At 59.1% G+C, this 13,844-nt stretch overlaps 1 protein-coding gene across 7 annotated transcripts in view; it reads right to left on the bottom strand.

Moving 5' to 3' along the window:
• Positions 1 to 567: 567 nt before the first annotated feature.
• The window catches only part of PLXNB1 (plexin B1), an 83,483-nt gene continuing 70,206 nt past the window's right edge, over positions 568 to 13,844 (bottom strand). For all 7 annotated transcript variants that reach the window (XM_059715910.1, XM_059715909.1, XM_059715907.1 and 4 more), the window contains exons 24-37: positions 13,066 to 13,283; positions 12,727 to 12,905; positions 11,928 to 11,994; positions 11,194 to 11,340; positions 10,573 to 10,750; positions 8,882 to 8,985; positions 8,006 to 8,090; positions 7,422 to 7,588; positions 6,284 to 6,444; positions 5,492 to 5,639; positions 5,044 to 5,108; positions 4,881 to 4,956; positions 4,439 to 4,513; positions 568 to 3,622 (exon numbers count right to left, since the gene is read on the bottom strand). In XM_059715910.1, coding sequence (XP_059571893.1) covers positions 3,518 to 3,622; positions 4,439 to 4,513; positions 4,881 to 4,956; positions 5,044 to 5,108; positions 5,492 to 5,639; positions 6,284 to 6,444; positions 7,422 to 7,588; positions 8,006 to 8,090; positions 8,882 to 8,985; positions 10,573 to 10,750; positions 11,194 to 11,340; positions 11,928 to 11,994; positions 12,727 to 12,905; positions 13,066 to 13,283 — 1,775 coding nt within the window. In that variant the 3' untranslated portion in view covers positions 568 to 3,517. The remainder of the gene's footprint in view (positions 3,623 to 4,438; positions 4,514 to 4,880; positions 4,957 to 5,043; positions 5,109 to 5,491; positions 5,640 to 6,283; positions 6,445 to 7,421; positions 7,589 to 8,005; positions 8,091 to 8,881; positions 8,986 to 10,572; positions 10,751 to 11,193; positions 11,341 to 11,927; positions 11,995 to 12,726; positions 12,906 to 13,065; positions 13,284 to 13,844) is intronic.

Here is a 13,844-nt window from a genome sequence, read left to right as displayed (position 1 = left end):
CTTTGATTTCACCTCCCGGGTGCCTGGCCGTGCCCGAGGGCAGCCTTGCTCCGAGACCCCCACAGCTGCCGTGGCTCTCACCCTGCGATGCAGCACGTGCCTCTGCCACCAACTGCAGGTGGGCCCAACTGCAGCGGGGGCTCCACGTCGTCGCCAGCCCCAGGCTCCACGCCAGGCCGCTCCTCTGCCCTCGCCGCAGCCCTGGAGGACAGCACGCCCGTCCCTCGCCCCTTTCTCCAAACCAAGCGGGCATCAGCGCTGAGCCGAGGTCAGCAGCGCTCCCTCCTCGGGGCCTGGCTCCGGCAGCCGCACGAGACAGGAGCGAACTCCCCTCTGCGCCGCCGGAGCCATGCACAGCGCCCGGCAGAACCAGAGCGGCTCCTCCCGGGACGAGCCTGGGGGACCGGCGGCGCGGCCTGACCCGCGTGCCTGAAGCCGAGCGGGTTTGGGTGCAGACCTGCCCGCTCCCGGGCGCTGCGAAGGGCACCGTGCCGGGGCGAGCCGCCGTGTCACGGCACAGACCTGCAACACCCGCTCTGCCTTGTATAGTAACATTTATTGACTTACTCAGGTAAGAATTCTCTCTTTATTAAAATCATTTGGGTCTAAACTGCTTATTTACAGACATAACCTCTCATCTCACCAATAGATTCCTACATCTCACAATCGTATCTACAAACAGTTATTACACTATGTAACAAAATTCAGATTTTTCAAGCTTTTTATATTAATAATTAATTCCAATTTGAGAAAGATGGCACAAAGGGGCTCAGACAGGACTTCAACGAGAAGGAACAGGGCATGGACACGGGGCCAGCCAGATGGCAGCGAACTGGGAAATAGAGAAGGGCAGCGTGGAGACAGGAGGTGAATGTACGTTCCCCCAAGGGGCAGACATATCAGCGCAAACGCACCTGGTGTCCTGGAAACCAAAGGACTCAGCCCAGGGAGAAAGGCACCAAAAGCAGAATCACAGTGCAGGCTGGGACCAGAGCGTGCCGGCATGTGCTACGCCCTGGCTGTATCCCCCCCCTCCCTCCCCCCCAATTTCTGCAAAATGTAAGCATTTGTTTAAAAAGCTTCTAGCCCTTATTGTTGTAAAGAAAACCGTGTGGGTGCAAGTGAAAGCTGAGCTGCCAGCGGGACTCCGCAGCCAGAGGCGGGAGCTCAGTCCCAGCTCGTCAGGTCCGCCACCATGGGACGTTGCTGCTGCAGCCTGGCAATGCTACTTTGGATCCCGCTCCCCCGTTCTCGAAGCAAACTTCTCTCTGCCTCCCTGAGGCAAGTCGCGCCGGACCTGTGACAGCCGGTCAAGGCTCTGCCCACAAGTTGCGTTTCGTGGTGACAGAAGAATGAAGGGTGCGACCTCCCTCCGTCCTGCTGAGCCAGAGGGCATATCGCAGCACACACACCTGACCCGGCTCCCAGTCGTGGTTGGGGTCCCGGGTTGGGTAGGTGACCCTACCCAACCTGCAGAAATGGAAGTCCCTGGCTTATGACACGCCAGCCCGTGGAGACGGGAATGGCAGGTGGAACCATGTGGGGCTGCTGGAACGAACCTGCTACGTGCTCTTCCCCATCACACAGAAATGCTTATCAAAGGACTGACTTTTAAGCTCGAAACCTCACTCTGCAGCGGCACCGCGTGACTGACACGGACTGAGAGCCCCAGGGGGCACATCTGAACATACGAGCTGACCCTCACGGAAGGACTGAAAAGGGGGCTGAGGCTGCGAGGGCCTTGGGCAGCCCAACAGGAGAGGCTGAGCAGAACGGTCGCGGCGGAGAGGTGCTACAGACCCAACCATGCTGCCCATCCTGTTTTGCTGGTGAGAAGTCTCCAGCTGGAGAGGTCCGTAAACCATCCCTCTTCTTTTAGCTCAATTTTCTCACTTTCTAACCAATCTGTATTTTTTGTTATTGCTGTTTTCACACGAGTGTCCCTGGAGAAAAGAGCTCTGTGACCTCTCCATAAGCGGAGCGGAGCGGAGCAGAGGAAAGAGGCACTGGAACCTGCCACACCTCCCAGCTTGGTTAAGGTGCAAGAAGAGTGTCACGCTCCAGCAACTGCTGCCCTCAGGCTGCAGGGGAAAGCTGAAGGACCGAGCAGGAGCGCTGGTCAGACAAGTGCTTGGCTCCAGGCAGCTGGATGAACATGGCAATCCTCTTCTCGCTAGCTGTACCCAGGACTGAGGGCACTGCAGGGGCTCAGACAGAAGATTCCCAAGCCTGCTGGGGCTGCAGCTGCCCTGCCCAGCCCTGCAAGCCCCAGGAAGGGGCCATCAGTGAGATGGAAAGGTCACAAAGCTGGAGGCCAGAAGGGGTTTGAGTCTGATGTGCCTGGAAAAGCTGGACCCTCTCCCCAGCTCTGCCCACAGGGCACTGTTCCCGCTCTGACAGCAGGTCTGGATGGCAGAAGAGCCTGGCCCAGAGGGACACTCACCCAAGTGAAGGACAGTTGCACAGAGCAGCACCCCCTCGGCGCTTACGTGCTCTGTCCTTCCAGGGCGTTCATGGTCCAGCTCAGAGCAGCAGCCTCAGCAGGGCCCAGCTGGAGGGGCATAGCCACAAGGCATTCTTGGGCAGGAGAGACCCAGAGGGACAGACTCATAGCTGGATCACAGGGCAGTGCATCAGAGCCATCTGGTCCCTTTGCCAGGTTGCGCTAACTTCAGTCCAAGGGAACAGGCAGTAGAGCAGGGTCTGCCCACATCCAGGACTGGGCACAACCCTCAGGGCTGGTCATCCTGTGATGAGCATGTCACGCCCACTAGCACTGCCCACTGCTCGTGAGCAGGGAGCGAGACCAGAACCTGAGTGCAAGAGACTATCACCCCTTCCCTCCAACCTGTCCCTTCTCCCTGCACCCAGCTCTCCTGGGCATCTCCCCAGTGTGTGGGGTGACACCACCAGGGAAGGCTCCCTGAGCCATGGCGGGAGAAGTGCCCACCTCTCCATAAGGTCAGGCCAGGCTGCACTGGGCTTCCCAAGATCCCGGCAGGTTCCTGAGAGGCCTTGGGAAGCTCATGTGGCAACTGGTCCAGCACCAGCTGGGGCCTCGCATAGTGGCTGTGTGACCTGTGGTGGGTATGTGGCATCCAGGTGAGAGGCCAGACTGCGGGGATGTCCATGGCACCAGTGTGAGGTCAGGGGCTCCTAGGAGGCCAGAGAGGGCAGACACATGGCCTGGTCCTGGAGCTCCTGTGTTGTCTGGCTCGGTGACACATTCACGGTGTCTGAAGGACACCGCTGGGCCCTGGTGCTCTGGTCTGGAGAGTCTGCAGCAGCAGCAGTGCTCGTTTTAGAAAGGAAAAAATCCATAAAAAATGATCCTCTGAGACACAAGTACGCTTGGACTCTGTGTTAGATTGGCCACCCCCTCTCGGGTCACACGCCTGCGCCGCAGGGATGCTGGGGCCAGGCAGCGAGCGGGACCTCCTGTCTGGCTGTAAAACGCCCGTGAGCAGCACAGTCCATCTCTTCCCCAGCCAAGAGCCTCGCAGCCTGTCTGCTGGGGTCACAAGTCAGTGACTTTGTTCTCCACGGCAGCAGCAATCTGCTGCAGTCGGTAGCCAAGCTGCATCTTCTGGGCGGTCGGGTCTTCCTCCAAGGCAGTGATGATCTGGAATGAGACTCAGAGCTCACTGGGAGCCTCCCTCCGGCTACCAGCAACAGACCCATGCTGCCGATACAAGCTCAACTTGGTTACAGCACCTGGCCTTGGGACACACGGAGTAAGCTATCCTAGTGGACCCCTACGATAGCCCCGAGGCACCTCCTCCCCACAGTTCCTACCCGGGGATGCTACATCCATTCCTGGGGCTAAATGCTGGAGGCTGCAAGTAGGAGAGGGACAGTGGGAAAAGCCCTGGTCAGACCCTGTTCATTGCCTTTCAGCATCTGCTCTCTGCTGCTGTGTGGCACAAGAGCCCGGGCAAGGTGGGCCTGGGGTCTGATCAGTACATGGCAGTTCCTATGTTCTTGTGAAGCTAGTTACTGACATGGCCTTTACACCACAATTAGAAGCAAGGAAATGAATGGTTAACAGCATCATACATACTCTAATACTAATAGAACAAAGCCATTAATCACAAAAAGAGAAAGAAAGCAAGAAAGAAAGAAATGCATTTTTCAGTAAAATAAAAAATTGCCTTAACTCCCTCCCCCACTGCCCCCCCGCCCAAATACACACTATTGTCACATCGGTAATATCAACCAGCACCGTCTGTTGGACAAAGACATAAGCATTATATAAACATGAGCATCTCAAATCCACACATTTCAAACATTATCTCTTTTCCTGTTCTCTTGCACCTCCACACTGTTACCGAGATGCCGCCAACACAAACTCTACCAAAAGTACATCAGGGCCGGCACAGGGGAAAGAGGGGTGGGACCGGTGGCCCCAACGGGGCCAGCAGGCCAGTGCCGCACTCACCTGGTCGTAGTATTTGTTGATGTATTTGTAGAGTTCGTGCAGAGCCACAAGGGAATTGAGTTCACCTGAGTAATTCTGGGCAAGAGGACAGTTGGGTTAGGCAGGCGTTCTGGGCGCCACCAAGAGAGCGGGCATATCCGGTTCTGCGCCCCGGAGCCCACTGGAGCATGCCTGGAGAACGCCGAGCAGCGTGGGAGCAACAAGGACAGGAGGGCAGGGCAGTGCTGCTCACTGGCTGTGGTTCAGGGCACCACTGTGCCCTGGTGCAGCGCCCCAGCCCTGCAACAATGCCAGCTCCCGCTGGGCTGTCCTGCAGGGCCATGCCCTTGGGAAATGCACCTGGCCTGGTCCCAGTCACGGGGCAGGCTCATTAGTGCAGCCCCCGTGCTAGGGAGCTGGGTGACCCAGGCTGCAGGAGGATCTAAGACACGGGGCTCTTTACCCTTGAGAGCTCAGCCAGGGCAGAGTTCATCTCCTGGTCGCTGGCAGAGATGGTCTGGCGAATGTCCGCATAGTACCTGCAGGGCGGGGAACACAGGCCAGGCATCAATGCCCGATCTGCTCCTCAGCCTCCTTTCCCACCCCACTCCTGCCCCCAGCCCTACCTTTCCACCATCTGCTTGTAGCGAGGAATGTCTCGGGCATAGAGCAGCTTGTTGATTGGGGAGTCCTGTAACAGTCAGCAGCAGGGCAACATGTTTTAGAGAGCAAGACCAGAGAAGGCAGCTGCCAAGCCCTACTTCCCCATGGGCAATCAGTCTGGTCCCCATCCAGGGCAGGCTTCCACCTTCTCCCCAGGGCAGCAATCCCTGAAAAGTGTCCCATGCGAGCCAGGCTGGGAGCGGCTTCCTGCCATCTCCAGAGAAGGCACCAGAGAAGGGCAGAGGGGGGCTGTGCCCTGGCAAGCATGTGGCAGGATCTCTCATGGCCCAAAGGAGGATGCACACAGCTCAGCTGGGGCCTGCCATGGGCTGGGCAGTGATCTCCTCAGCAGGGAAGGGAGGCCTGGCTGGAAGGCTCCCCATCTCCTCTGCCTGCCATGGGGGCACGTACCCGTCCCAGCTTGTGGTCAGCGATGGTACAGGAGTCCATGAAGGTCTGGGCGATGACCAGGAGCACGGCGTCGACATTGTCTGACGTCTGCACGTCAAACACAAACTGGGGGTTCTTGATGATGTTGATCCAGAAGCGCAGGGGCAGGCTGCGAGGGACAGCGGGAGCAGGGGTGAGCAGCGTGGCAAGGCAAGGCTCGGGGCTGCACCGTGACCAAGGAGCAGGCCACACGGCCCTGCATGGCAAAGCGCCGCGGTGGCGGCACAGAGCTCGCAGCACAGTGGGACCTGAATGGCTCCAGTCCAAGAATGGGCCATCGGGGCTGAACCCAGTGGGGGCCACAGCCTTGATGCAGTGGGCAGAAAGCACTGCACAATGTTGCTGAAGTGCAGGGGCCAGCATGGACCATTCCCAGAACTGAGGGCTTCTTGGGCAGCAGGCTCCTCGCCGGGAGAAGCTTCACGATTCAAACACCATGGAAAACACTGCAGAATGGCGACTGCAGAGTCTGTCCCACATCCCGGGACAGCCCCACGGCATCCTAGCGGCAGGTACGATCTGGAGCTGCGGGGGTTCAATGCAAACCCCTCCCCCATCCTGCTGAGCTGCTACCTTCAGCTGCTGTAAACCCTCCTGGGGAAAAGCCAGGGGCCAAATTCCCCATCCCACACCAAGCGCCTTTTCCACCCCCGCCTGGCAGAGGAGCCTGATCCCAGGCACCTGGCAGTGGAGCCGCAGGGTGCACTCATGGACCACGGTGTGGGACCCTCTGCTATGGGGGGCATGAGGTACCTGTTTGTCTTCCAGATGTGGATGGTCTCGGGGTCTGTGATCCCGTGATGCATTGCTTGGTCATCCAGCAGGTCGAAGAAGTATTTGACAGCCAGGGGGACGGGGCGGCTGGTGCTGAGGATCACCTGGAACAAGTCGTCTACAAACTTCTGCAACGTTCCCTGGAGATAAGATGGATGCAGTTAATGGAAGAGAAGGGAGAAGAAAAACCACCCAGTGCTTGGGCAGGGAAAGAGTCACCTTGTTTCACTCAAGACCAGCTCCCCACCAGCTCAGTCAAGCTGTGTCTGCTGCCAGCAGTGACAGGCTTCTTCTCCAGCCTGAGGAAGGGCACTTAGTGCCCAAAAGCTTGTCTAACCTCTCTCCCAACTGCAGAGCTGGGCCAATAAAAGGTACCACCAGAAACCCCTCACTTCTAGGGAAGATGGCAAGTGCTGGGGCCAGAAGGAGCAACTTCCATGGAAGAGTGGTTGTACAAGGGGATGTCACACCAGACTCGGGAACAACAGGGAGGCACAATCAGGCAGGCTGTGTGGTTTGGCCGGACAATGCTCTACCTGTGTTTGTGGATACCCCCTAGGTGCACGCAACTCATGATGAAGACCAAAACCCTTTCCTGGTGTGTCCACATCTGTGCCATGCATGCCCATGGACCTTCCACCCAAAAACAGGAAGGGCAGGACAGGGCAGCCTCAGCCAGCCCTCCACCCCTCACGGCTCCAGAATATCATGAGAGGAAAAGGTAGGAGTGGGAGGGTGGCTCATGTGATCCACAGACAGGAGCTTTGCCAAGAGGGCCACTTGTTTTCTCTTGTGTGTCTGCATGCATCCTGGTGCTGGGACCAATGAACCAGGGCCCCCTCCCTACCTTGGGGGAACCCCAGCGGCAACAGCGCCTCTCTCCTGCAAGAGCTGCTGTAACCAGTGAATGCAAGACACAGACAGTGCGGCACTGGCCTAAGCACGCAGCCAGCGACCACGTGCATCCGTGAGCCAGAAGCAGGTGTCTCTTCCTCCAGCCATGCACTGCACAGATGGCAAAGCCTGCTTTGGCCTTTGTCTAAGACGCTGGGCACTGGCCCCTGGGAAGGCAGGTCCCAGCCACAGCAGGTGATGCTCGGCCAGCCCCCTGCCCTACCTTCATGGAGAGGAGGCGTGTCAGATAAATCTCTGGAATGGCCTTGGCTCGCTCCCTGTCCCGCAAACTTCCTCGACGGTGCTTGGGCAGCTCCGGCTCCTCTGTGGGTTTCACCAGGTGCCAAAGTTTTATTCCTCCCTCATCTGCATCCTCCAGCATTGGAGTTTCTGAAACAAACCCGGCATGAAACCTTCAGTATCCCATGGAGTTGCCATGCCATCAGCCACCCGTGGAGACAGCCTCAGGCTTCCCTGCACTGAGGGAGATGGCAGCAAGCATGCTTGGGCTTGCGCTCAGCTTACTGCCCAGAGACCCAGTCCGTGTGGCCCAGGACTGGGGGTGGCAGCCCTGTCTGACTTGTGCCTGCCCTGTTTCTGATACCCTGTTCCACTTCTTAGATATGCAAGGGAAGCCCCCACCCCGATATTGAGAGCTCAGATTTCCTGGCAACGCTAACGGCAAGGAGGACACCACTCAAAGGCAGGCCCTGTGTCTGGAGGCGATGGCCAGGGAGAGCAGTCTCAGCTTGCCAGGAACTGTTATGGAAACGGCGAGTGGAAGCTCCGAGTCTGCCCAAGACTCACTTTCTCCAGGGATGTAGTCCTGATTCTCCCGGGGGATGTGTTTGGTCAGACGTGGGACCAGTGCTACCGTTGCTCCATCAGGCACCTGTGCACAAGAGGAGCTCAGGGTTACCAGGGCCCAGTGCACCTCCTCAGCCCGCCAGGTAGCTTTCACAGCCCACAGCTGCTTGCCCCTAAACAAGTGCAACCTCAGCCAAAGGCAAAGGGGACAGAGAGCTGGGACCCCAGGTTTCACTCCTGGCCCTGCTACTGACTCAATCTGTGCAGTGCAAGCAAGGGGAGAAGCATGCACTGGACAGACAATGGAGGAGAGCACAGTCCCCTCACCTTGCACGACTGGCCCTGCAGCATGAAATGCACACGGGGTACGGGGCTGCCTCCTTTCCACTTGCCGCTCCAAGGGCCTGAAGAGACCAGCACACCTCTTCCCCTTTTCCTCAGGCTCCCACCGCCCCAACAGCACTGCCCAGTGCTGCAGACAGGCCTCTTGCAGGGGCTACGAAGAGGGGCACCAGCTTGGCACAGGCAGGATTTCAGCCTCCCGTACCTTAGCAAAGGGCTCAGGCGTTGGGTACCTGATCCAGCCCCCTGCCCCAGACACAGTGTCTCCTGAAACTAGTTCAGGCACGAAGAGCCTTCCTAGCTATCAGGGGTCAGTTGGGGAGGCTGTGCCAGCTGAAAACCATCATGTTAAAAGCAGGGGAGAGAGTCTTGGCTCCTCACAGACAGGCCTGGACCATGCTACCGCAAGAAGCCCCAGGGCAGGCCCATCTGGTCCCCTCCACAGGCTCAGGCAGTGGTGACATCCCCAGGCAGACCCGGCTAGCCCAGTGCTGACGTGGGGCAGCGAGGCTAGGAGGGATGCTCAGTTCTGACCTTGTAGTGCTGAAGCGTGTTCAGGCGCTTCCAGGTTCCCTGAATGACGGAGGTCACGTCCTCGTCAGAAAGGATCAGGTGACCTGCCAGCCCCGATCTCCACTCTGCAGCACAGAAAACAGAACGCAGACGTCACCGCTCTGCTGCGAGAGCCGAGCTGGCTTTACAGCCCCTGCTACAGCCCCGTTTCCCACTCAGGCTGTTGGATGAAATCAGTAACGTGCCCAGAGCCTGGCAGCAATGCACAGGGGCTGAGAGTTTGGTCATGCGACCCAGAGGGGTCCCTGCTTGTGGGCTACATGCACCACAACAGTGCAGTCCCACCACTGCTGCGGGGCATGTCTCGACTGGGGCAGCTCGGGCACTGGGGACAGAAAGCCTCGTCTGTCTCTGCGGCCGTTTCTCCCTGTCTCTACCTCTGGAGCAGCTGCTGCAATGGTGCCGAGGGCTGGACAGGCGAAGCACTGCAGAGAGTGCAGGAGGAGAGAGATGTGCAGGCCCCCTTCGCAAGCCAAACCCCGAGGCTTCCACATCCGCCCAAGAGCCCTGGCACTTCGCTGGCAGATCCACTTGCCAGGGTCATCTCCTCCCACTGCCAAGAGGCGGCACTCATACGGAGGCGACAGCTCCAGGGACAGGAGATGGGGGATGCACGAGAAACACGCAGTTTAAACTGAAGAGACCACATCAACCCCCGCGAGCCTCCTGCCAATCTGAATGGGAAGGGAGGGCGAGTCCTTTGTAGCCCTGACTTTGGCAGTCACCACAAACGTGTGACCCCCCCAGCCAGGCGCTGAACGCAGCGTGGGGACAGACGGAACCTGCAAAGTGCCCAGCCAGGGCCCCGTCTCCACTGTGGCCAAGCTCTGGTGCTTCAGAGGCAGGCCGAAAACAAGGGAGAGAAGAGAAAAATAAAAAACCCAGCCTACCAAACCAACAGAGACTATCCAGCCAATTATATGCTACAGGAGAAAAATGCACCCCCTCCTCTCGTCCCCGCCACCCCCCCAGGGGCTAAACACTGAGCCGTCAGACTGGATGACGGCCCCCATCACCACGCAGTGGTGCCAGGCGAGGGCAGTGCAGGTGCTGCTTCCCCTGTGGCCTGCAGAGGAGCAAGCAACTCAAACTCAGACTGCAGGGCAGATGGATTGCCAGCCTCGTCCCTACGGCAGCATCTTTCCCAGGAGCAGAAGGCATGTTTCTAGAAACAGCTGCTCTCTGCTCATGCAAAAACTCCGGGTGCCCCCTGCCCTCAGCCTGAGCCTGCGATCCGCGATGGCCAGACTGACTAGGACCCCTGGCATGTGTGCTGTACCCCCTCCTCCCCTTTCCAACCCTTCCCTAAAGCCCGCCTGCTCCAGTGGCTCACTGGCAGAAGCCTGCTGCCCGTGTCAGACGCAGCAGGCATTTCCAAACAATGTAAGGTGGAAAAGGCACGAGGCACAATACGCTACAAGGGCTGAGGCTGAGGCTTCCAGCACCCTCCCTCTGCCTGCAGTCCCTCTGCCCTGCCGCATGCTGTGCTGAGTCCAGCCTGGACGGTGGGTCCTTGGGGCAGGGCCTCTAAACCCACTCTGCCAAAGCTGAGGGCTCAGCATCACGCCCCCCAGGTGCACCGTCTGCAGGTCTGAGCTGCTTCTGCTTTCCTGCCCCAGCATGGAGTTCTGGTGCCATCGCATTCTGCTCACCGAGGTCCAGGGAATCTGGGTCGGGCCGGTGACCATATGGCGTCCCCTTATAGATCTGATCCAGGACCTTCTCCTTCACCTGCATGATGGTGTCGCAGTCCAGCACTTTCACAGAGACCCCCTGGGAGTCCTCTGAGCTGTCTTCGGTGCCTCCTGCCTGGCTCAGGGCAGTCAGTGTCTGGGAAGGAAGAAGAGTAGCCGTGGCCACACTGTGCTGTGCCTGCCTCCCCCAACATGGTGGCGGCAGCTGGTGGTGGGCCAGTGATGCCCGACCAGCTCCCCCACAGCTCTGTGGGTGCCGGCAGGAGGCGCACTGGCATGATGGGGCTTGGGCAGGAGCCCCCTGTGGGGCACAGAGCAGCTCTTCTGCCCCTCCTGCCCCATGGCAAGCTGTGGTCAGAGCCAGCAGGAGGGGTGTGGCTAGAGACTGGGGCTGCTGGGAGGCCCCAGGCTGCAAGACCCAGCATAGAGCAGCTCTGACTTCGCCAGGAGCTCTGCCAGGGGGAATCCACAGGCAGGGAACCCTGGACCTTTGGCCAGAGGCAGCAGACAGCCACGCAGCACGTCAGGACTCCAGAGGAGTGGATGGGGAGGCCGAGGGCTGCAGCAGGGAGCTCTCACCAGGGGCCGGTACTCCATGTCCTCACGCAGAAGGCGGTTGTCATTAAGGGTGTACTTGGCCTTCCCTGTCACCCAGTCGACAGGCCCCTTGTCCACCTGGTGCTTGATGCCACGGAAGAGCATGTAGAGTGGCTCCCCCACGGAGTCCTGCAACAGACGGAGCAGCTGAGCTGGGGAAGGAGCTGCGCTCGCTCCTCTGGCAGAAGCATCACGGGAGCAGAGTTGCAGGCACCAGGCAATGCCACAGGCAAGGGTCTGAGCTTCTCTGTGTAAGGGCGACAGGTCTCTCCCTCCCGCACACCATGACCCGCATGCCAAATGCCAAACACAGCACGAGTGTCTGGCTATGGAGCTGGAGTGGGATCCCTGAGGCTTGAGCTCAGTGCCTGTCTCTGCATGACCTGGGGCAGTCCAGTCACCTTCCCATCGACAGGACAGGACTCATGCCCATTTCCTTGCTCTCAGGGCATCCTGCAGATCATCCCTTGGCACGTGGGGAGGCACACCCACACTCTGGGCACAGGGCTGCACCTGGGCAAGCCACAGGCTGTGTCAGTATATTGGGAAAGCCAAGGAGACCCAAGCATGGGAGCTGGGCAAGTGCGACCCGGCTCTGTGCCATGAGCCCCCCCCTGCTGCTCACTGCAGCCCCATGCAGCAGGTGGGCAGGCAGAAGCATAGTGGGGTCAGGGATTCTTGTCACCTCCCCAGTCCTGGGGAGGAAGGGCTCTTACCCGTACAAAAGCGTACAGGCAGATGGACATCCAGTTAGTGAGCAGCTTTTCCACCACTGTTTCTGTCCTGAAAGAGAATCCGGGTGAGTTACGGGACTGCCGTGTCCCAGGGAGGGGCAGAGAGCCGGGTAGGCAGGTGACAGAGCGGGATGCACTGTTGAGTTCCAGCCCCCCACGTCATGCACGGGCCCTGCCATGCCACAGCTGGACAGACAGACTCCACAGGAAAAGGGACTGTCTGAGGAGCTGCTCTGTGCAGACGTGGCCTGGTTGCAAAGGGGAGGTGAAAGGCGAGGATGGGGCGTTGGCTGTTCGCCTTCCAGTTGAGGCACTGCACAGCTCTGAGAACCAGGCAAGGATTCAGACTGAGAGGAGGGAGCCAGGGCGCTTCCTGCAGCAAGGGGCTACCCACAGCACTGCAGGCCCAGTGGCTGCTAGGAGCCAGCCCAGAGGAGGAGTGCTCTGGAGGGAACAGGCAGAGACACCAGAGCCCTGGGCCAGGCGAGGCAGCGTCATAACCCAAGGGGAAGCTCTGCGGAGGAGGGTTGGAACAAAGGGCTCTCGCTCATGCTCGCTCCTTCCCTGCACGTCTCGGCTAGATGAAGGGGCCCTCACTTCTGTGGCCTCCTCCTTGGCACCAGTTCATGTCCATACGCCTGCTGGACACATGCAGCCCAGCCCAACACCTGACAGCTGCCACAGAGGCACTAGCTGGGCTCCATCACCAGGCGGGAATGGTTCTGCCCAGGAAACCCACCAAATCCAGCCAGGTCTGCGGCCGTGGCTGAATCAGTCTCACCTGCGCAGCATCAACTTGGGGTTCTTGGCCACATACTGCTCCACGAGGTCATTCAGCAGCGTCTTGAGGATGTCTGTGAAGTACTCCAGCTTCCCATGCAGCGAAACTGTGAGCAGGGAAGCCACGTAGGCCCGGTCCCTTGGGGAGAAGGTGCGCTGGATCTCCAGAGTGTGGATGAACTGAAAGGCAGGAGAGTCCCAGAGTTCCCTTAGCAAAAGGACCCCCAGCTCCAGGCTCTCCCGGGAGGCAGGAGGAGCAGAGCTGTTCAGCAAAATCACCGTAAGCAGTGGCCAGTGCCTGCAGACTGGTTATCAGTGCTGGAGGCAGGACAGGCATTACCTTGGTGAGGAACAGCTTGCTGTTGAGGAGGTTGGAAAGCTGCACCAAGCCCTGCTCCACTGTTTGGCGGCGGCACTCTGGGATGTCCAGATCCCTCTGCAGCGGTGACTCGCGGTGCCCAGGGAAGAAAATGCGCTCTGCATATGACTTATAATCCAGGAAGGGGATCCCGGTGCCCACAAGGTCACTAGTGAGATCCATCATCTCTGTCATCAGGTCTGGAAGAGAAGGGAGCTGCTGCGTTTTGGGGAAGAGAGTCAGCGACTGCATGACCCGCAGTATGGTGTGACGGCTGGAAGCTAGGACACCACCGTGGCATGTGGATGGAACAGAGGAACCACGTACCAGGACGAGCCTCCTGCCAGGGAGACAACGCTCCCCAGGGAGAGGCTGGGCCCCACAGTTTGGAGCGCAGAGAACAGGACTGGTCAAAGCACTTGGAAATGTCTGTACAGAACTCTCCGGGCCTCGCTCCGGCTGGCTGTTATCTGCAGCTGGACACCAAGTTCGAGCTCTAAAAGAGCAAAGGCTGCACCCATAGATGTGGGGACTGCTTATGGCTGCTGCCTGGGGCAGGGCAAACCTGGTGCTTGGCTGCATCTGGGGACACCAGACAGCACAACAAGCCAGAGGGAGATGCTGCCTAGCACAGTCCCTGCAGCACCACGATTTCACCCGTCTCACTGCCTGACCCGATCAGATGCAGCATGTGTAGAGCCTGTCCCCTCACAGGGTCCTGGGCCCCGCTGTGTGCTTGCTGAGGCTAGTGGCAGAACACA

This window comes from Alligator mississippiensis, chromosome 12 (genome assembly GCF_030867095.1).
Source record: "Alligator mississippiensis isolate rAllMis1 chromosome 12, rAllMis1, whole genome shotgun sequence".
NCBI classification, from domain to species: domain Eukaryota; kingdom Metazoa; phylum Chordata; order Crocodylia; family Alligatoridae; genus Alligator; species Alligator mississippiensis.
The sequence above is the reverse complement of the archived record's forward strand: the minus strand, read 5'-3'. Positions and strand labels throughout refer to the sequence as shown.